The sequence below is a fragment of the Platichthys flesus genome, chromosome 21, assembly GCF_949316205.1.
Source record: "Platichthys flesus chromosome 21, fPlaFle2.1, whole genome shotgun sequence".
Lineage (NCBI taxonomy): Eukaryota > Metazoa > Chordata > Actinopteri > Pleuronectiformes > Pleuronectidae > Platichthys > Platichthys flesus.
Genome location: NC_084965.1, coordinates 15,621,300 through 15,644,958, shown reverse-complemented (window position 1 = coordinate 15,644,958; position 23,659 = coordinate 15,621,300). Strand labels below are relative to the sequence as shown.

General features: G+C 43.1%; 1 protein-coding gene across 2 annotated transcripts in view; it reads left to right on the top strand.

Moving 5' to 3' along the window:
- Positions 1-23,659, top strand: part of mpp7a (MAGUK p55 scaffold protein 7a) — a 131,831-nt gene that overhangs the window by 96,734 nt on the left and 11,438 nt on the right. The window contains exons 12-18 of one of the 2 annotated variants that reach the window (XM_062379823.1): positions 2,551-2,598; positions 3,081-3,101; positions 3,214-3,228; positions 4,010-4,042; positions 11,595-11,768; positions 17,365-17,445; positions 20,851-20,944. In XM_062379823.1, coding sequence (XP_062235807.1) covers positions 2,551-2,598; positions 3,081-3,101; positions 3,214-3,228; positions 4,010-4,042; positions 11,595-11,768; positions 17,365-17,445; positions 20,851-20,944 — 466 coding nt within the window. The remainder of the gene's footprint in view (positions 1-2,550; positions 2,599-3,080; positions 3,102-3,213; positions 3,229-4,009; positions 4,043-11,594; positions 11,769-17,364; positions 17,446-20,850; positions 20,945-23,659) is intronic. The other variant, XM_062379824.1, reaches the window with a different exon arrangement.

The window sequence follows — 23,659 nt, the reverse complement described above, 5'->3', positions numbered from 1 at the left end:
GGCCCTGAACCTGGCCCTGTGTTCAATTTAGTCGTCCATTTAATTTTTTCGACTTAAACACTTACAGACATAGGAGTGGATCACAAAGCGTAATGGCTGCAAGATAAAATTTCCTTTTTATCCTCAAAGGTTAGGGCCAGATAACCCAACAGAGACCACCCTTAAAGATTTATAGATCAAGTTATTACTACATTAAGCTCCTTGCATCTAGGTTCACCATCACTTTCCCGAATGCAAAGATGCTTGTAGCATTTTGTGCTATATACAGTCAGTCAGCCTTATAATGCAGACCAGCTCCCTTCTGTCATTCATTCTGTTCCTTATCCTGACTTTCAATAATCAGCTGAGCATTTAAAGGCCAAAAGTTTGACGATGAAGATCTCATTCTGCGTCATCTGGAAAAATCCACAGCTCTCATGTCTCCGCTGTTTAAAAGAAAAGCAGTAAGATGTAGAGAGCAGAAGAGAAAGAAAGTGACAGTGTCCACTTTGTTCATGGAGAAGGCTGGTTGCTTGTGAAGGGTGACATCAGCTCATAATTCAGGGCCATTTACAGAGTGCTGACTAGGAGTCATTCCTTTGTCTCTTCCTCCCGTGTAAGGAGATAGCTTAGATTTTCTAGCAGCCATGCGCCCCTGAAATGCTGGAAGGTCGACTGTGCCAGGTATAATCCGTAGAGCTCCGAACCCAACTTTTATCCAATATTATACAATAGACCATCCAATCCCTTTCATTATTTACCCAAGGTCACTCTAGTCCCCAACTGCTAAATCTCACTAATTGCTAAATTTATTTGGGAGAGAAATTGAAGATGAAGAGTGCAGTTGTTACCCAAATATCCATCACAGTTGAATCCAGCCTATTTGCTGTCATTTTGCATACACTGTTTGTTGTGCAATAAGGGATTGCTGCCAGCAATTTGTATCCAGTCTCTTTTGGATTAACTTTCAAATAAATCAAATTAGTGCCACCTTTCAGATTGTTTGATCACTCATACTTCTTTCCCCTTGAGACTTAGTTGCAATATAATCATGTTTCTAGGTCTCAGCTACTACTGTGATGTGTACCAAATTGTTATAATTCATCAAAACAACATCCCAAACTAAAAAAATCTGACCTAGAATTATCCTTAAACAAACACTACATCCAGTCATCTTTCTCTTCCATCGATCCTTTCCTCTTTTTTTTGCCAGAGCTACCCTACTCTCACCCCCTCTGTCATCCTCTGCGGTGCATCTTTGGTCCGGGGTAACATCTGATATACCCCTAAGCATGAGTCCCTTACCAGGGGGATGGTCTGCCATGAAGCATCCAGTAAGGCTGGTCTGCTGACTGGTGGTAGACTGGTCGACTGCTCTGTGTCTGCGAAAGTTGTACTGCCACAATCCGGGCGGCCGTGGCTCCCTGCGCTCAGTAAATGACAGGCTTGGCTGCCACCATCACTGCAGGCCTGGCCATCCTCATATACTCACTTCACATCATGACTGCTGCTTATTCTCAGTGCTCTCGAACTCTTTTTCTAGGCAGGCGGGTGAACTCTACTCTCAGAAGGGCAAAAGACAAAGTTTCACTTCCACCATTGAAGAGACTGACGGTGCCCTGGCCATTTACATTCTACAGTGTTATCGCAAGGTGTTTCATTAGAACAGGAATGTTGGTGTACAAGGTTGCAAGGCCATTGGGCAATGTGGATCATTCCTGTGGAAGATGGGCACCAGATGAAAGCCTTTCGACTGAAATAAGGGCAGCACTTGGAAGAATTTTAGATAGCTTTATCATTGTCATATTGTCCTTGTTGTTTACTCTTTCAAGTTTCCCTCCATCTGCCCCCACCCCTCCGATTACTTTTTCGTCTGACTCAAATTGTGGTTTAGGTGCTGGTTCAACTTAAAATGTCACATTACAACAGGAGGAGGGCAACATCAGGAACACTGCCGTGAACGCTTACATGTGAAACAAGATGTCAGATAAAGGCGGACACGTTTGTCTCCACACATCAAAACAATCACCGCTCTCAGACTGGAAGTTTCAAGCATGAAACAACCTTTGCAGTGATTGGTCCTGACTGCTGTTTTGGCTAGCCATTAACTCCAACTGTGACGCAACATCTCCTTGAGCTGCAGTGCGCTCTGGGAAATGAACACAGCGCTGTAGAAGGCGAGCACCAAACTGTGTAAGATGGTGTTATGCATGTTTCGATTTAACCCTGTTTGGCCGAAATGGGAACATGTGACGCAGAGGAAGCATCTATAAGTGCCTCCAAATGTAAAAGGCATCTTGTACCAAACACACACATACACACAGTTGATACATTGGCTCCCATTTTGAATCATCTTATAGCTGTTTGGATGGTGTTCTTCAACATCTGGAGTAATTTCAAAAGCTTGCTTGAATTTGAATGGACTGCATCTCTGTAAAATGCATTCCCCTTTCAAAATGGTAGGGTCAAAATGTCGCTTTCAGGGTTTGGGTCTGAATTGGAGAGAAGTGTATGAATACTTGTGGTTGTCTGTTGCAGCTTTTGACTCAAAATATTTTTCTCTTTGTGAAGTTTCACTGGATGCAACACAGACATGTGTCACCGACTATGTCTCGCTAGGTAACGATGGATATAAAAACAGAAACAGTAGAAATATTAATTTAGCTTGAAATGTGATTGTCATAGTTGAAGCAAAGAAACTAACTCATGTCCTCTTACGAGCTTTTTCCAAAGCTCTTAGTCCGATTTGTTATCACATGGACATGAGTTTGGTTCAAACTCCCAATCTGTGGTAAATACTTTGAGATGTGGCTAAATGAATTATAGTAGTAGAAGTACTAGAATCTAGTAATCAACCCTAGATTTGATTTTCCATTCCTTTATATATAATGTATAGTTATTTTTTTTTGTGAAGTCAAAGTTTGATGTAATTGTGTGGTAGTAAAGTTGTGAATTTTTAACTAACATGACAAATTTAAAAGAATTAGGAGTTGTTATTTTGTAAGAACGTGTGAACCTACCTCATAAAACACAGACACATCACAACTTTAGAGTAAAAGTTTCCTCTTATCTCTTCTTGTCTTTTGTTTTGCTTTTCTAAGATGATGTGGCGGTAGAGTTTGGTAGGTTCCTTCTTCTTCTTATCTCATCTCTTCCCTCAACTTCCCTTTACTTACTACAGTAATTTCTCTAACTGTGACTCATTTCCATCCCCTGCTTCTACTGCACTCACAGCCGATGAGATCGAAGGTACTGCTTACATCTCCTATTGGATAGGGTTTTATAGTGTTACAATACACAAACGGAAAAACCACTTGCAGAGACTGATATCCCTCCATAATTTTTGTATGTAATGAAAGATGTACTGCTCACCTCTGCTCCCCATCCTTCCTGTTTTCATTTGGCCTGTCTACTCACGTCAAAGTTAATCGCTCTAAAAGGGAAACATTATATGTCCCTTCCAATTTCTCCTCTGAAAACTGTTAAGAGTTTGCAGGACATTGGCTCCTGTATTGTGCAAAGCTTCATATTTCACCTGCTTACCTGTCATTTTCATTAAAGTGGACATCGTTTTGGAGACTCATGAACTCACTCATAATAGTCAAATATTCATAGGCTTCCAAAATTACATCCAAAGCAATGGCCAGTGATGTAGTGAAGTGTAATCCCAAATTTACTTGCAGCTTTTGATTTAAAGAATAGGGCTTTTTCCATTTTTGGGTACCCTAAATCTTTTGATTGTTTTATTTTATGCAGAGTCATTTGTCATGATGATCATTAGCTGAAGGGTTCATATTTAGCCCCTCTTCTTTTTTTACCACTACATCAATGGCTATCACTCTGGACAAGCTGGACATAATCAACAGAACTCAAAAGGACCTATGTCTTATTAATTCTACTTGTGTGTACTTTGTGTACTTGTATGGAATATGGACATTGTGCGGTTAAAGCGGTAGGTACCTGTCACTTTCTCTTTAACATTATTTTGTGCCTCTGTTCTGGCTTCTTCCCTTCTTTCTCTTCTCATCAGAGGACGATGCAAATATTAGCGGATTTCACCTAGGTGAGAGATGTTATCTTCTTCCCTTTTGTCCTCTGCCCTGCTGATGTTGCAGTTGAATCAACACATACACAGTCAAGACAGTGCCTGTGATGTTGCTAGATTTCCATGTGTCCTCTCCTTTAACACTTTCCTGACTGTTCAACCCTTTTTTTTTCATAGACTTGTCTTTATTTTCTGTGCCATTTTACCCAAAGAAATTGTTATTTTCGTAATGTACTTGACATGCTGTTCTAAATCCCACAGTGTTATTGGTACAACGGATTCAACTTGGACTCCCATGTGAAAACACAGCATAATTTGGTCATGGAACACTAGCCGACAGGGTGCTATTTCGGCCCCTTTACTGACAACATGAGTGCACTGGCAGATCCGGTCACAGATTTGCAGAATGTAGTAGTTATCCTGTTCTGCCTCTGCTGTGGGTCTGAAGACAGCTTTGAGAAGGGTTCTGGATGCATGTGGGTTAGAGGGACGGCTTGTTTTCCACGCTTTGTTCTGGAGCTCCGGCCGAGGGCCGGCCTTGTTGATGTGGTCCCAGTCAGACTTAATGACAATTACCATGGCCTGCTTTGGTTCGACAGCCCTTCCCAGAGAGCTGCTTCCAATTCTCTGTCTTGTACAGAAAATCTTCCCCATCGTGTTTTTATTACCACTGTCATTTTCCCGACAAATCATAAGGTATCGTCCCTCTGGAGGACCACAGGCAATCTTAACTGGCTCGTACACAAATCCTGTGCGTTCATCTCTCTGTAGTGTATCCTTCTCTCTTTCTCTCTCTTTTTCTTTCTCTCTCTCTCTTCTCCCTCTTTCTTTCTTTCTTTCTTTCTGTCTCTCTCTGTCTGTTTCTCTTTCTTTCTTTCTTTCTTTCTTTCTTTCTTTCTTTCTTTCTCTCTCTCATTCTCTCAGTCCCCCCTCTCCCATTCAGTCTATATTCAGAATTTGAGGTCATGAGGTGAACTTGTCGTTGCACTCTACACCATTTAGTCTCACAGATTTCACAGGATATCTAGTGCACACATGAGTTTATAAATATATAGTTTGAGCCATGTCTCCCAGGCTCAGTCGGGGTCACTTCCCAAGGCTGAACTATGCCAAACGCCACTCAGTCTTTTTCCACTCCTTTCTGTCCCCATCAAGCTTGCCCTCAATGTCACCCTGCCTCCTCTGTTAGGTCAATGACCTCAGTCTCTATTCTTCCACCTCTGTACCCGACAACATCCAGAACTCTAGTGGGTAAGCAGCATTTTTGGACTCCAGCAGCCCAGAACGAGGTTTAACTGAAATGAGAGAACCTCAGGAGGAGGAGGAGAAAAAAATTGTGAGTTATAATAACGTCTTGTCTATGAGAGTACTTGCTGCATGGCTTTTCTGCCTGTTGGATGTGGTTGTGTGATTTAATGTTGGCCCGTCCCTGAAAGTTTGAAATCCTAGAACTTACAGATGCTTTTGCAATGCTACTGAGGTTGCATGGGGAAATAAAGGAGGCGGTGGGAGGGGGTACACAGTTGTTGTCCTTAGTTTTGGGTTTGTTTTCCCTTCATGCCTCTCTCAGTGATGCAACGTCTGTAAGGTCCTTTGCCAAAAGCGATCCTCGAGCACTACTCGGGGGCGAGCAGATTCCTTTGCTCAGATGTTGCTTGATTTTAGAGCCAGCAGACTAGAGAATGAAGCCAAACTGAGGAGGAGTGAACCTATGTCCCATGATGCCTTTTTATCAATTCTTTCTAGAAAGCAGTGCTTAAGATTTTTGTTTCCATCCAAAGCATTAAGGAGTAGATTTGACACCCAGAGGGAATCTTTGTGTTCGGAAAATCCGCTAAGAGATCTTTTTTCCAATGATCCTTCAGTGTACTCGGCTTAAAACATAACCAGAAGATCCATACGTCTGCAATGAGATATGAATGCGTTTAGTGACATTTCACTCGAACATCCAGAGAGAGAGACAGCGGATGGATGGACGCAGGGCAAGCAAGCAACTCCAAATCAGTTAAAGCTGAACCGAGAGGAGCTGGGATATCCATCAGCCTCTCACAGTCCAATTATGTCCAAGTTGTGGAAAAAGTGTTATAAACGGAAATAAAGAACGCTCCATTTAAAAATGAGATGAGTTCATCAGGCTCCAAATTCAATAGTTGTGGCTTTGAAGGGGCAAATATTTTAGGTTTGGTGAGTTTTTCTCCCCCAGTGCAGGGGGATTATAAGATTTAAACGATATGCATTTGAATTGACTTCCAACGTTTATCAAAGCAGGTTAATGCACTTGCTTTACAGGTGTGTTTTTTAATTAGTTTTTCGAAACCAACCATTCCAGTTGTTTAAAGTGTCAGAAAAGTGATGTGGAATTGACTGTGGCGTGGTTGTAGAGCATTGTCTCTGTCTGAACATCAGGCTGATGAGACAAACAGGAAAGCCGGCATTAGGCCTAATTGCTTTTGGCACCCAATGGCCCCATTTGGCAAGTTGATAGTGGCTTCAAGGACTCAAGAAGAAGGAGAGGTACATGTGTGTGCGTGCAAGTGTTTTTTTTTGTTGCCAACACATAAGTCAGCAGGCATCGTTTTAAGAAGAGACATTCCTGAGCCCAAAGAGCTGTGGGATAAGACACAGGGGAAAAACAAATAGCCCTTGACACAAATGGACTTCTTGCAGCCAAAGGTCTGGAGTGTTATTTCACCATATAAGCCTGTAACACTTGGGTGAGGTGCCCCTTTCCAACTGCTCAGTGCAATGGCAATGGAAACTACTCCCTGAATTTGTTCTCCCGAGATATCACTGTAATGACTTCTCCACAGTGGACTCCTACATGCATATATTTCAAATGTCACACCCGCGAACCTAACCTTTAGCTTTGATTGCATTTACAACCAGAGAAGTGAAGTACATCAGCTGGCTGGAACCCAGCTGGAATAGGTATTCTGTATGTACGCTACTGCCGGAAACATTAAGACACTTTATACAAACAAATATCCCCAGATCAGCGATGGAGTCCACTTTACTACTGTAGCATAATCCTTTCTACAGATGCCCTAAAGCAGCTGTGTGGAGGGAGCATTTGAAGGACACACGCATGTCTGTCTGGATATGTCCACTTCCTTCTTTTCACTTGCTGTCCTCCCATCTTCTCCAGATTCCTCTCCCACTTGCTCTGCTCTTTGCTCCTGTTTCTTCGCCTGTCCTGATTCCCTTTCTGATTCCTCCCCTTTCCCAGTTCACCTCCTCCTTGTCTCATCTCCCTAGTCTTCTCCTACTCATCTACTCCTACTCTCCTCTCCACTTCTCAACAACTTCTTGAAGAAATTTTACAGAACATTTATCCCAACCACATTGGCATTGTTCAACTTCTTTCTTCACAATGATCTCAAACCTCCAGAAATCCAGGCATATTTGGCCTTGAGAGTCCAGCATGCTTCCTTGTATTATGCGAGCACATCCAATTAGTAATAAATCAAATCAAGCAGTGCTGTCTACCCAAGGCTTTTGTATTTTTGTTAGTATGAGCAGCAACACATCTCTTCCTTTTATTCATTGTTGGGGTAATAATAGCTGACAGTGTGGAAAGCGTTTTCTAACTCCCGATCATGAGCCTTCCAACCAAGCTAGTAATGGGCACATATAATCAGGCTGAGGCAGCCAGTAATGCTTCCCACATTTGGTACCCACAAACAGGACTTAGTGTTACCAGCGTTAAACCGCAGCGTGTGGCATCGAGCCGAGGGTGTAATGCCTGCCTGATCCCCAGCTGCCATGTCTGGTTAATTCCATAGATGTCATCTCCATTAGTCCCAAGGAGAAGGGTCCCCCGCTGGGAGAGTCGGGAGGGCCCTGCAGGTCGTCCCTTGTAGGCAGGGGCCCTCACTTCAGGGGGTTGCTAGGCAACAGGTGATTTCACCTACTTAATTTCTCCATCACACTTGTTCTCTCTCTGAGAACAAAATGAAGATTGATTGGAGGTGAAACAGCGCAATTTTTTTTATCCTTCTCTGTGTTGTCATCTCGATGATCGCCTACACGTGACATCTGGAAGACCTGATGCTTGTACAGTTCTCAGGCTTCTTCTCTTTCAGACATCCACCGGTGAATGCAGGACTTGAGTCTTCTTCTCATATGTTTTTGTTTTTTTATGAGCATGTGTCTTACTGCACTGTACTACAGTAGCCATTTCTTTTACAGATGCGGTATTATAGAAATTCACAGGATATTAGTGTTAGAGTGGGCAGTTTGCATTCAAAGTTTGCAAAGGCCTCAGGGCGCTTTCTTTACGCACATGCTGAATTTCCTACGTGGCTGTAAGATATTATCACACTGGAAAATGGGCTCGCAGGACCGCTGCCGACTTCCAAGCAATTGTGTGTGTGTGTGTGTGTGTGTGTGTGTGTGTGTGTGTGTGTGTGTGTGTGTGTGTGTGTGTGTGTGTGTGTGTGTGTGTGTGTGTGTGTGTGTGTGTGTGTGTGTGTGTGTGTGTGTGTGTGTGTGTGTGTGTGTGTGTGTGTGTGTGTGTAGTCACAGCTTAGGTTTACACTGTGTTGAATAAGCTCATCTTTTTTTCCTGCACTTTATTCTTGTTTCTGTTTTGCTGGTGTGTGTGTGAATGTGTGTGTGAATGTGTGTGTGTGTGTGTATGTGTGTGTTAATGTAAGATAGAGAGAGTGCATGAGAGAGTGAAAGCATGTGTGTGTGCGTGTGTGTGTGTGAGAGAGAGAGAGAGAGAGAGAGAGAATGTGCACAAGAGACTAGGACTGAGACAAAGTGTGTGTGTCTGTGTGTGTGTCTGTGTGTGTCTGTGTCCATGTTCATGCCAGTTTTCAGTTGCCTTCCTGGCAATTACCCAGTCACGGCCTGGTGCACACCATTATGAGGTGCGTGCGTGTATGAGACTTTAACTCCATATCCCTTGATACACAAGGCTCCTTCGCCACTACTCAGATCTCATTTCAGGGAAATTTGAAACAGAACAATTGTCAACAAATTTGATTTGACCTGTCAAGCCATTAAATGAGGTATTGGATCTCAGTGCCACACATATAATACGTTCCTTTTCTCCTCGTAACCCTTACGCTTGGATCGTCTTGTGACAAACACGAGGGTGTTCCAAGGCTTTTCATGACAAACAGGCAGACTTTCTTCATTTGAACAAGACATGAATCATCCCTTAATTCTGGATCAAATTAATTTCCGTCCCCCCTGTCAAATTCAGTCTCCATCTGTACTGACAAAGAGATTGGTTGTTATGGGGAGACGTTTGGTGAGGGATGCATTGCTGCTCACTGATGCACAAGGCTTTTATTTGTTTACCTTTAGGCTGGACTATGACGGAGGCAGGAGAACTCTCTCCCCGTTATTTTGATGCAGCTGTCATGGAGGGTTTAGGTACATTTGAGGAACACTATATTACTGAGACAGGCGGCAAGGTGGAGCTTTCTCCCACAGTCCAAGGACATGTAGACTGGGCATAGGTTAATTGGAAACTCTAAATTGGCTGCATGGGGTTAGTGATTGGTTTGTCTCCTAATGCTGGCCCTGTGATACGCTGGCAACATGTCCAGGGTGTACCTTGCCTCTTGCCCAATGTGAGCCATCCAGCTCACCCATTGACCCTCAAAGGATCAGCGGTAGAGATAATTGATGGACGGATGCATGGATTATTAATGCATTTATATTGATTGTTGAAAGACACATGCCTACCCTGTGGAAAGTAGTAGATCACATCATCAGCCTGAGCCAATGAGGTGGCAGCTTGTCAGACTCCTAGACGGAAAGAATTAATGATTTGTATGATATTATTTAAAGTCACCAGCAGTGAGTTTACGTTGCAATAAATAAGTCATAACTTTTGAAAATTGACAGGTCGCTTTCAATGGGATCTCATCAGCATGTTTATTGGAATGATGTCAACCCTTGTGGATATTGGTTTCTGTCTGATGTCTTTGCAGAATACATGCAAATCAGCGGCGTGTGCTTTCCACTGTGCCGCAGAGGGTAATGCTCCTCGGTTGGGGGGGGGGGGGGGTGTTGAATGAGTTGATAAACCACAGGAGAAAAATGGCACAGACAATGTAAGCCAGGACTCGCTCGCAGTGGAACAAAGTCTGCCTCAAATGTTCAACGTAACACTTTAGTCAGTGCCTGGGCATGTGTATACACTCATATGTGTATACACGAGTTCATTCAAAAACATTATTATTTCTGCTCCAATGACTTACTGTGTGTTTCATTTGTAAGTCAGTAGCTCCGTCCCTTATTAAGGGTCTGTTTGGAAAGTACAAGCGAAGAAGAACGCAGACTCTCTCTCTCTCTCTCTCTCTCTCTCTCTCTCTCTCTCTCTTTCTCTCTCTCTCTCTCTCTCTCTCTCTCTGCGCTGAGTGTCTGCTCAGCTCCACAGCGGTTTGAAAATGTTGTGGAAAGTATTAAGGGGTGGGTATCAGGAGACTGATTCTCATCTCAGTCCATAATTTCCATGCTGTCTAAATCTTACTCGGGCATCTTATATCATACTTTTGAGTTCATTAATTACTGATTAAGTGAAATAATGAAAGGAGAAGCTGACAAAAAAACATGAGCATATGCAGAAAAAGGATATTATAGACATCCCGGGTTCGGGAGATTTACCTCCGTTTAGTTTCAACCAACATCTGTCATAAATATAAAACCTTAGTCCTCAAATAAGGGGTAAATTCCTCCTTTTGATACTGTCGTAGATCATAAGATTTCGGCATGCTTGCTGGCGGATCTGTATTTTAAGAAACCTCTGCGACGCCAGTCCAAGGACACGCCATAAACCAATTGAAGACGACAACTGTTGTAAAGTATTCAGACCCAAACACACGACGAACATGAGGAAAGCGTGCCAATCAACGCTAAATGATACACACATACATACCTCACTGTTTAAAACTCTAATGTGGCTGGATTGCAATTCAAAGCGGGACAGTTTGACAACTAACTAGCAGTAATTTCCAATAATGTAGCTGTCGTTTACGCGATAAGAACATCTAGGTTTTACTGATTTACAAAATGACCCGAGCAAAAATCTGTCTGTAGAGACCAAAGACTTTCTAGAGCAATCTACAATAACAAAGATGAATCATTCTTACCATGATTAAAACAGCAATGTACTGCAGTTGACGAGGAAGCATTCAGCAATGATTTTTATCGCTTTTCACAAACATTAAACCCCCACCAGTCTCCAAGACATATTTGTAACCTCCATTACATGTAACCAGGGAAAATGTGAATTAAGTGTTTGAGTGTGATATCAAGGGAAAATGTTTGGCAGAATGTTGCGCGGTACTTCTTTCACCTAAAGAAAAGATAGCTGTCATAAAACTGAGCTGCACAATGCAATATGAGGTATTGGACATCGGGCTGAGTGGAGGTGTTTGCCAAGACGCTGAAACGACCATAAATCGAACCGCACAGCTGCGGGCTTATGTGCACATACAGTAACACTGGAGTGTACACACATACCGACAGACACTTCTATTTTTTCCCCCTGTACATTGTAGATTAATGCATTTTTTCCCCATCTCCTCTGTCGTTTCATCCCGACCTCCAGCTGGGTTCAGGAGAAGTTTTCGTCTCAGCAGGAGAGACAAGAAGAAGACCAACAAGTCCATGTATGAGTGCAACAAGAGCGAGATATACGACACAGCCGACGTGCCCACGTACGAGGAGGTCGCTCCGTACAGCAGGCAGAGTGGAGCAAAACACAGGCTGGTTGTCCTTGTTGGTGAGTAGAGAGCGGGACTCTTAACAGCTTACCTCACACTTTGTTTTTGACTCTAGGGCGGCTCTTTTTCTGTGAAACCTGGCACTGGAGAGGCCATCAATTTTAATAATAACTCTCACCTCCCAGCATGGTGACAGATACAGATCACAGAATCGACTGTGTGACTCAGAGTTACGCAGCTCCAGGAGCCCCAGGTGGCCTGGCCTTGCCCTCCCATGACCCCCCGAAACAGAAACAAGCTTCCCAACACAGCAACTCCCTCAGTCATCCTGGGCCTCCTGGTTTTCTAGACTTTTTAGCACCCAGTGGAATCGACAGAGCAGGCCTGATATTAATCAGTCACATTTAATACTTTCATTTACGGCACCTCACTCTCAATGTCCTTTCAATTTTTCGAGCTGATGGAATTGTTAACACTTGCCTGGAGGGAGCGGGTGTTACTGAGCCCTCCAAAGAGCTTTATAACGTGCCAAGGTCTTGAAATGAAGTTAGCAGTTTCTCGTTCTCGCATTGCCAGAGAGCGGCGGAACAATATGCTCGGCCAGGTGCAACAGTGAAGTCCTGAATATTTCTAACTGTACCATCAGTGAGTTTCAGGATTTTCTGCACTTTTCCTCTCTAGGTTTGTTACGTGGAACAAAAAATGACAAGAATGTCCCGGACACGCACGGAACAAAGCATTCCCCAAATCTTGAGGGCGATTCTTTCCAATCTGTTTCCATTCATCAAAAAAAGAGATGCGCTCAAGGAACGAGAACTCAGAAGTCTGTCTGTGTGCAGAGTTGAACCTAGAAATAAATACCACTGGCAACAGGGTCCCATGCTCTCTGCAGAGTGGTGTTTTAAAGCCTGATTAACTTGGTTCGCTTAAATGTGGCACACTGAGCATGGACTTCATCAAGTTGCTAATTAGCGAGCCCACTTCCCTGCCAGTGTGTCACTTCCTCACACAGAGGATTCTGTAAATATTTTTCAATTAACTTCCGTAATTTGGAGGACAACCCATGGACAGTTTCACACGTAACGAAGCGGAGGGCCAAGGAGGGATCTGCTTTATGTTTTTCTGCCTCCCCCTCTCCTTCTTCCTCTCCCCAGAGTCTCTTGATTTTTCTTATTAGAATTCTTTTCTTTCCAACTCTTTTTCTCTCTAGCTGCATTTTTTGCCTTTTTCCTGTTACTAAGGGACACTTCTTGCCTCGGTTTAAGCATTTTCAAATCACCGTCCACCAGGAGGATCTGCTGTTCGTTAAAGCTATTAAAGAAAGTTGTATTGTCCAGTAATTTCAACACACACACAACCCCACCTCCCAACTTCAGACCTGTACAACGTATAATGCATAAATTCTGCTTCAGACATCATGTTATTTTGTTTACAGCACATCAACATAACTGTGTCAGCTGCTTATCACCAAAAGCTGCTTGACATCTTTGTCCTCTTTTCATCTTGAGGAATCAGTTTTCTTTATTTTTTTTCCGTTTTATGTCATTTAGTTGTTAGAAATGTCATCAACACCTGCACTTACTTGCGAAAAATCCTCTGGATAATCTCCTTCTGTGTTCTCACATTTGATCTGATTATCCTGATTTATGCCAAGGGGAAACTCTGGAGAAAGTCCGTAGCCACTCATTAGTTATATGTGTTCTCACATACAGCATACATAAAGCAGCTTTTGTATATAATATACTATTGAAAGTCTTAATATATTTGTATCAGTGGATCCTTAATTCCACGCAGAGATAATAAGGTGTTGGCGTTTCATTTGTAGTAGGCGACTGGTGACTTTGTTGAATCCATTGACTTGTGTCGCTGGCAGATTTCACCAGCCTTACTGGCTTCACGCTTTTCTCCAGAGGAGTAGAAGTCAAGTCTGTATTATTGTAGGACTTGCAGACGGGACACAACCCCTCCGTGCCTGACTTGGCCTCAGTCTTGTACTTTTTCCGCTCTGCTCCAGCCTTCTACCCCCGACATTATTTTTATATCAAACACCCCCCCTCTCCTGGAACTTTTCACTTCTACCCTAAAGGCATTTTTCATTAATGTGGACGCACAGGTCCACACTACCAGCTAATGAATGACCCGCTGCCCACCTCCTGCACTTGAATGTAGCACAGAGTTCGAGATCTGTTTAAAAAATAAATCAAGATGCTTATCTGGGTTTTCATACATTTTAAATTAGAACGGCCAATCAAAACATATTTATAGATTCGTTGACCCAACCGCTGAAAGTTTTGAAAGATATCTGATTATTTAACCTGACAAAATGGTGTGCTGATTTCCACATGTCCGTGTAACTTGACCCACTAAACTTACAGAAAGATTTTGATGAATTGAAAGTTTTTTAGTTTGGGGTTTAGACTTAACATATTTCAAATACACTAATGCCTAAGTGAATGTTTATGTGGTATCCAAATGTATAAAATTAGAACTCTATATCAAGACTTTCCCCTGCTTAAAATGTAGTCGCAGTGGATTGTAAATGATCTCTAGTTACCACAGTGCACCACTGTCATCTTATAAATGTGGTAGCAGCGAAATATTCCGCCCGCCCTGGATGTGAGGCAGGCTGGGAGGTTTTAGGCCAGGTCAGGGCTCCTGGGTCCCTGAGCCGGGCCTCACTGGGCCTGGCCCTGGCCTTCTGCAGAATCTGCATGCGATGCGCTCCATGTTTGGCCTGGAAGTTATTACGCTTGCGATAGCTTCTCTAATGAGAGTGGTAATGAAGTCTGACACTTTTACTGGCAAAGCAGAAGTACCGGTGGAGGCCCAGTGACAGAGACAGATGGAGGAAGAAAAAAAAACACATAAACAATATTAATGCTGCAGCCTCGTCCAAAATATTTTGTGAGTTATGCCTTTTTTTTATTGTGGCGTTCGGATTTATAATGTTGCTGTACCTGTATTGGGGCATTGTTAAACACAAACAATGCACAAAGAGGTGGCGTGTTTAAGGTCAGATGGTGGAACAGGACCAGCAGGACTGCTACTGCTTGTAAAAAACCTGGTGGTGGGCCTGTTGGCCCCCTTTGGCAGGCGGCGGTACAGCTGGAATAAGCTTTAATCGTCGTCTAAGGTATTCTGAAGCAGTTCTGCTGCCATGCGCCATTGAAATCAAGAGTGGCAAGCAAGGGAGAAATGTAGAAGGTGAAAATGGTTTTAAGGCATGTGATAGTGGCACGGCAACAGTTGTACAAATGGCTCTGTTGTTTGCAGAGCTTGGACTCTGATAGGCAGTGTCAGATTGAAGCTAACAAGGCTTTATGGAGGTTAATGTCCTGCTGGGCTGACCTTCCACACTGCTGTGATAGGGTTCATAAAAGTGTCTCTATGACCACGCTCCGCCACCTACATCATCTCCAACAACATCGGTCCACATCCATGTTCAAACAGCACCGTCACATTCCTCCTGAGCTCCCGAAACAAATTCAAAATGAACTCCATTTCCTCATCTTAATAAATCACCCGTGCTCTTATCCCCCATGCAGGTTCTCCTGACTTGAGTTTTTTTTTTCTCTTACTGAAAAAGTCCCTCTCCCCTGCTAAGATTGATTGCTGTCTTTGCCTGGCCATGTGCTTGTTTATGTGAGACGGTAACCACAAAATGCCTTGTGCCGTCGCTCCACAGAGGGTCGGGGTTTTTTCTCCTTGTTTTTTTTCTCCTTTTGAATTCACAGAAGGGCATGTGTGCGTGTGTGTGTCTGAGCACACTGAGGAAACAGCTTTTATCACTTACAGCAGTCGCACAATAGGACTCACATCCATTTGTTGCTGGGTGAAGAAGCAGAGGGAAAGCATGGGTTTAGAATGTGTGTGTGTGTGAAGCAGAGTTTATGCTCAAGAGCCGTGTTGTCCACATCTATTTATCGGGCCGTGGATCACTCTGAAATCTTCACACCAGATAAAATGTAGTGAAAGGGCACAGAGGAGCACGCTTTCTCCAGAGCTTGTGTTTTTGAGACATTTTATTTCTCCATCCCCTCCGTCTCTTTCCACCTAATCTGCATCACTAAGTGAACTCATTGTCCATTTGTTTTAGAGGAGCAGCCTGCTAAACACATTTGCCTGGAGAAAACAAATTTCCAAAAGGGATTGATGCGATTGTAGTGCCTGCCCAGAACGCCAGGCATGTGAAGAATGTCAAGCCCAGATCAAGTGCTGTCTCCAACTGTCCACACACTGCAGAGAGGCGGTGAAACACTGCAACACCGAGCCATGCACTTGTAACTCCAAAACGGATTTCTTGTCCAGTTTGTTGAAGGCATTTATGCCAGTCAGTTCAAATTAGGATGATGTTATAGCTGCCTGGTAACATCCACCAAAACACTGGAGGATAACTTTTCAGAAACAAAGTGCAGAAAATAAGATGGAAGGAGAGCAGCAAAAACATTTCCACCAAATCAAAACCAGTGTAAACAAGGTTCTTACATCAAAAAAACATCAAAGCCTCTGTATCTGCTGACTGTATTTTGCATGAAATTACAATATATATGAGATATTCGCTTAAAACTGTTTAGCTAAGCTGCCAAATCGTCTCTGTTCCTAAATATCAAAATTGAATTTATTTCCTCAGTCTGATTGAACTTTACTATCTCCACATGTTGGCCTCCGTTAAATGCTGGAGGGACGCTCAGCCTGTGGAGCCACAGATGCATCAATAGTCAATACTCCAATAGTTTCTCCTTCCTTCTCCTCTCCCACTCGTTGCCTCCGTTCCCCCACTGGGAATGTGATGTGATATCCAGCCGACTCACGACATTTCCGGAAAAGGTCTTTTTACCTTTACTGTGACCTTGCAGTATATTGAATGTTAATGTTCTGCCAAACTGCAACTAGAGAGGAACTGGTTAAAAAAAAAAAAGACTATAGAATATCTTTTGCTTTGTCATATTAAATCAATTTTCTCTGCTCTAAAGGATTTTACTGGGTTGATTGTGTAACAGTTTGATATGAAATGAAATTCCCACTGTGGTAAATTGATTTAAAATACACACCAAAAAACACAAAAATACAGAAAGAGTCATACTTTCATAGATGGGGGAAATACTGATACTGGTGTAGAAGTACGCTTCTACACCAGTATCACCAGTTCACTGTAAGTGAAAGGTAAAGAAAAGTTCAAGAGAAAATATATGAAAAAAAAATCACGTTTCAGCTACAAGTACAAAATAATAATAAAATGGTGTAAGACAAATTTCAGGTCTTATTATCTTTTGCTCATCACCATTTTCACACATTTATTTAATTAGACTTTTCATATCATCCTAGCAAATCATCATTATCTAAAGGATGTCATTTTAGTGACTGTCCTGTGTGTTGACTTGGCCTTGAAACTGCACATTTAAAACAGAGACCTGGGGTTTTAAAGTGAGGTTTCTTGTTGTGTCTGTAAAGTAGTACAATACGGAATTGAAAAAAATCATCCTAAAAATGTTAAAGTTGCTTGATATTCCCATTAAAATGCTGCATAAATATAAATATATAATGATAATCGTTTTCACAACATGGCTACATCAAGGGAAGTCGTACATCAAGCATGGCCTTGTGACTCTCTGACCTGCGACTTATGTCACTTTCTTGTATTTCTGTTTTGTGTAGGACCTTCAAGTGTCGGTCTGAACGAGCTGAAGAGGAAACTGTTGATCTCTGACCCGCAGCACTTCAGTGTGACTATCCCACGTAAGTTCCCTTGTCTCTCTGAGGTGGAGTCGAACCCTCGGTCTGTGCATGTGTCTGGTCAAATCCAGCCTTGGCTGAGCATCTTCCAGTAGATTCCATTTGTCTTCCAATCTTTCCTCTCCGGTTATTTCTCCTTTCTTATCTGTGTGTATGTGTTTGTCCTGTGTGTGTGTGTGTGTGTGTGAGTGTGTGTGTTTTATACATTGTTTCCCCCATAAGTTCTTTACCAGACCACAGTTTTTAGATCTGCTATTTACTGGCAAATAGACAGCGTTTGGCCTTCTCCACATGGTGCACACAGGTTTATAAGTCAGGCAGATGGACTGTGAGACGTTAAAATCAACTGTGAACTTTGAAGTTAGCCCCAAAAAACGCAAAGTGGCGAATGAAAACAAATGAGGAGGCAAATGCTCATTTAGTTAAGTGTTACTCAAATTAGACCACCGCAAAACCAAACTTCATATCTTAATTTTCTCATTCTGTTCTCCTTTTTTCCCCTTATTCTAAACTTAATCTTAAATGGAAGAAGTATGACCGAGGCCACGTTAAAGGAAATAAATTATTGAGATTTAGAGAATAAAGTCGTAATATTACATGGGAAATTTTTTACTTTTACTTATTTTAGTTTCTTCTCAATTATGATTGTATGACTGTAATATTCTAACTTTATTCTCTCAATATTATGACTGAGACATTAGAGGAAAGAGAACAGAACTATATTTCTTATTATTCAAGATCTGGTTTCAAGATCTCGTATAACCAAGCTCAATGTTTCTAAATTTTAGACTTAGCCGTTACTGTCGAGTGGAAAACAAAGTAGCTGTATGGGAGCCCACTGTATAAATAATGTAACTGCAACATTTATTGTCATAAAAATAAAAAATTAAAGGAGCAAATTGATTTCTTTCTTATTTTAAAGTGTCTACAGGATCTTTTTTGTGTTTGTGAGCCCCCCTTGAACATTGAGTAACCGACACCAAAGCTGTCTCGTGTGGATCATTCACCTCCGACTCCAGATCCTCTGAATCCCTGCACCCAAGAAGCTTCTTTTACATCTGTCCACGGAGACAAACACATTGGAAACACATTCACAGAGAAATGTAAGCGCACAAGATGCCAGATCAAATTCCGACTGCACAGCGACCCGGTGCACCCTGTGAGTTTTTAGCAACAAATCAAAATAATCACTTTAGGTGAAAGGATGTTTAGCTCACTGGTTCCAGCGAAGTTTTCACAGTGTGTGACAGTGCTTGTGTTGTTTGAGCGATGGTCGTTCTGTCTGAGACACGCAGCAGCGCACCGGGGAGCAGATCGCAGGCAGCGCGGCCGCCGCTCTCAAGGCCTTCGACACATGGTTCTCCCCCCTGTGTAATTGTCAGCTTTTCACAGTCTGCCTCAACAGCTCCCAATGCTACCTCTGAAGACTTGCCACTCCACTGCATCACAAATTGGCAGAGTTTCTCTTTCTCCTTTCTTTGTCAATTTCTTTCGCACTTTCTTTATGTCTTTTCGGTCTCTCTCTCTTCACCCTCTGCCTCCTCCCTTTTTCTCCTTTTACGGACCGAAAGACAGCTGCCGTAATTCTGAGCACCATCCAGCCGCGTTGCAAACGACTGGCTCGCCGCACTTTGCCAGCATTTTTGAAGTTTTTGCAGTTCTGAGATGTCCCACAGCCTGCACGTTGGGACAAATAAATCTCTTTGATTTATACATCCAACCAGGGCAACAGCATTAGTAATTGTGTTGTTACCATCTGGAGCCTGGAGGGAGACCACGAGTTTGAGAAAGTATAAAGTCCGCTAATATTAATTGCCGTGTTTGTTACATGCCGTGTGGCATAATGGATGTGTCCCAGTGGAAGGCTGATACTTGAAAGGTCCGTGGTATTAAAATCCCATCGTTTCTGCCTTTTTTTTCCATACTGGCTGTTAATTGTTCTCAAATGTGACCTGTGATGCTGTTTTTAATAGAACCCAGACACTCTGATTGTGACCCTGTACAGAAGACGTATGGCACAAGTGTTGGCTCTCCCTGAGAGGAAAGAGACTCGGAAAGTATCTCATCTCAACGTTTGATTGCTGCCAATGGACACATGGATGTGTTTAACACTTGCTGTTGTTTCAGATTAAGCCCCGAAAGCATTACCCCTTTTTGTTAATTTGAAAACCGGTGCCGGGGAGACCACCGACTTGTGGCCCCGGTTAAACCTTGGGTTTGTCTCGATCCCACTCTCTCTCTCCCCGTCTCTCTCTACTTGTTGCTGTCAAATGTAAACCAGCCGTCTAAGAAACACAAGGAGCATCGCAATAAGCCATTAGAGTAGGGGGGTTAAACATTTCAATTCCAGTCCAAGGTTACTGATATTTTCCATGATTTGAGAATGAACGGATGCACATTCTTTTGTTGCACTGTAATTATTTTCTGTGCCACAAAGCAGATGCCAAAATAGTGCATGGTGGATGGTGTTGGTCTAACTATCGAGGGGCCGTTTGGCAATGTGTCTTACACGTTTCTGAATGGGGTTGTTTAAGTATATGTTATCTTGTGAGAAGGCCTGTCTGGCCCCCGCCTGCTCTTTTTCCTACCGTTGTCTGAGGCTGAGGACAGAAAGTCATTGATCTTCTTCAGCGTCTTCTCCACCACGCTTGGATTTATCGCCGTCTTCCCTCCTGCTCCAGCAAGTGACACATTGTATAAATCACACAACCAATGAACTCTGTAGATTGGTCTGGACCTTATAAAAATCGAAGGCACCGCTCCATCACGCGGGCACGGCCTCCACACGTGCCGACGAAAAGAAAAGCCGAACTTGGTGGTTTTGGTTGCAGGTGATAAAAGTTTAATAGTTTGTTTTGGAAGTGCTCACAGTGTCAGATGGGCGCTCACCTCTCCCATTTGACCTTGTGAAATGCCCCTGAACCAAACGAGGGTGTGAGTCGACCTCTTGACCCTTACAAATCCACAAGCCTGGCTGGCTCACGTTCTCTCCACGTGTCGCCTCAGCCCGGTTTTACAGCACGGCTTTATGGTTATGGCCAAGTAAATGTAGAGACTTGATGTTAATGAGCGCACCCAAACTCAATTACCTTACTGCGGCTAACACTGTCTGCTAATGCCACACTTTCTGTTCCTGCAGCCACATTACAAGAGACAAATTTAATAAGACACAGTAAACCTCAGCTGAATGTCAGTTAAGTTTCTGAGTTTGGTGCTACAGCGCTACAGGTTCTGTATTTTATAGTGCCATTACACAATAATATATACAAGGGTTGGCATGGCCCAGCGCGCTGTGTTTCAGACTTCCAGGGATGTTAATAAGGGGCTGAGTTTAGATGGTTTCTGCCTCAGGAGTGAGTCAGACAGTCTGGGTTTGAGGTAATCACTCTTCCTCTTCTCCTCTCTCAGACACGAGTCGGGCCAAGAAGAACCAGGAGAGCGACGGCGTGGAGTACCACTTCATCTCCAAGAGTCTTTTCGAGACGGACATACAGAACAACAAGTAGGCACAACTGGGGCGGGTACATGTGCTGCCCTTTGTGAGTAATACATTTCACGTTTAGGATAAGCTGTCACAGCAAAGTTTAAACAAGTGGAAATAAGGTCAAACAGTTCTTCCTCCATGTGCTGGAGTTACCCGTACTGCACATACCAAGCATTTGACCAAGTATCAATTATTAGGTCCAGTTCACTTAATGTCTTCATTTCAATGAAGTGAAAAAATAAGAGTACATAATCTTGTCCTTGTTTCATGATACGTTCGCCTCCACGCCAGCGACAGCTTTGGCCACAGACATTATTTTTTCGGATTGAACACCAGGGGATTGTGACTTGTGTATTTTCATGCAGCTCAACTGGTTAGTGGAGGCAAAGAACTGGGAGGCAGTAATTATATTTCTCCAAGTGTAATGTGTAGATTTGTTGCAGGTTGAAATCCTGCTCATTTCTATGCTAAAATCATATATATTAACATATATGTTTTTTTAAGAAAGGAGTCAATAAAAGACAGAATTGATGAGGCAAAATTTAAGATTTTCTCTTAACAACTGAATTTCTTTTTTAATTTTAAATTGCAGATATTTCCTATTGATTAATTAAAAAGTTATTTATTGCATTCCAGTCCTGACTGGTCTCAGGTGTGATACCTCGGCCATTGATTTCATTGAAACTGGTTGGATATGTGGGGTGTGGGCCAAGGAAGAACCAATGAATTGATACATTTTGGAGCAGATTCACTTCAAGGGGCAGATCCAGGATATTTTCTTTAAATCCCTCTCTTGAGCATCATTTTTTTACATTAGTATCAATTTTCCAGGATATAATTCATGGATCTTGATGATAAAAAACTGTCATGGCAAGGGGACTGATATCTATGACTGTGTGTAATTTGGTGGACATCCAAATAAAAATCCGGATTTAGCTGCTTTAAATGTGGGCCTTGGCAGAGGTATGCGCTCTTCTGAGTGCCATTCTAGTGTATTACAGTATGTGCCCAAGATATCTGAGACCCTCACCCTAATGAAAACAACAGATCACCACCACAGAGCCACTCCTCCCTCTGTGCTCTAAACCACTTGAGGCAGTGCCGCAGTGAAGTCAGTAGGCCGACTGGTCCAGTACTCGCTGCCACTGTCCAAACACATCCTTCCCGCTGTCGTCTGTGTGTCTCTGCAGCCGAGTCGGAGCTGGTGTTGACAGGGCCCAGCCCTGGGTCGGTAACAGATCTCCAGACGCTGGCCCCGAGGTCTCCTGGGTCAGCTTCCTCTTTGCCTCAGGCGCTTTCTCTCTCTGTGTGCAGCCACACGGCCCGCCTTGACATTTGTGGCCCACAAATTGAAATGCAAGTTGTAATAGTCATAAGAATGATTGATGCCTTTTCTGCTGTTGTCACACGAGCTGGAGGGTAAAAAAATACAAACTGCAGGGTGCACATGCAAAACATTTATGCACGCAAACACACACACACGCTAACTATGACTAAGAGGGGAGTCTGTGCTGCTGAGTGCATATTGAGTGTCAGAGCATGCAGAGAGAAGAAGGGATAGGGGGGCTGTATATTTAGGCCATGTTGCGGTGTAGGTCGAGGCATGCAATGTTTTTCAGGGAGTCGGAGGGGTGAGTGACAAGGCTGTGATGTGGGGTGGATGCGTGGGACAATCCACGCTGAAATTACAAGGCAGCAGTGTAGAGCAGGGGTGAGATGAACTTGTTTGTGTTATGCCTCGTTGCATGCAGCAGAAACAATGCGCTCTTTGCAGAAATAAAAGGCCTCTGAATTTGGGCCACAACAACGTGTGTTTAGCTCAAACAACTTTCCCAAGGGAAGCCTTGTTCTCCGTCAAAATGGCAGCCGTCCATACTCTCGACGTATCCAAACCCAAACTGGCAAGCTCTGTTGTAATCTATATACCTTCTCCTCTGACGCCAGGAAGCGCGGAAAGCTGCAAGGTGTGAGTTTTTAAACACGGGCTACTGTAAGCTCTTAAATGATTTTCCCATAACGGAAAATTAGGTTTACTGAGATTGAGGCTTGCCTTTTAAAATATAAACGAGAAGAAGCCGAGGAAAAGCGCCTAACATGGGGGAATTACCATAAAACCTTCTTTTTACATGGCACTGGTCACACTGTGGCACTCATTCGGTCCGACGCTCGTCATGGGCAGACTGCGAGCATACCACGCCGTCCTATTAGCTTCAGAATTCTTTCCACGTCGTTACTCCGCTCGCTGCCTTTTTTCCTCCTTGTTTTTAGCTAAAAATACACCCTTCCTCCATTTTTTTTCTCTCATGACATCTGATTGGTGTGAAAGGGGGAGGATCATCTGGTGGAAAAGAGTTTGATTGCCTGCACCCATGCAGTCGCTGAAGTCCCGGTGGATCGAGGGAGCTTTGCGGTCTCTCTGGAACAAACAGGTGTTACTGATTGAGAGGGCAGCATGGGAGATTATATAAAAAACACGATCAAGCCAGAGTGTCTGGTTTTTTAGTTTTGCTTGAGAATGCTATCTTGTGATCTGTCTGCGGCGGAGAGAGTAATCCGCCTGTCTCTGTGGATTTGTAGGTTTTTTTATACCATTATTTCTAAATAGGATTCTCAGGAGTGTGCTGACACAGTGGACAAGATTAGGACAGGATTATAATGTCTCACCCAAGGGATATTAATGTGCATTAAACATCAAAAAAGTCAGTTTTCTTCCTAAGCAACTCTTTTTCCTTT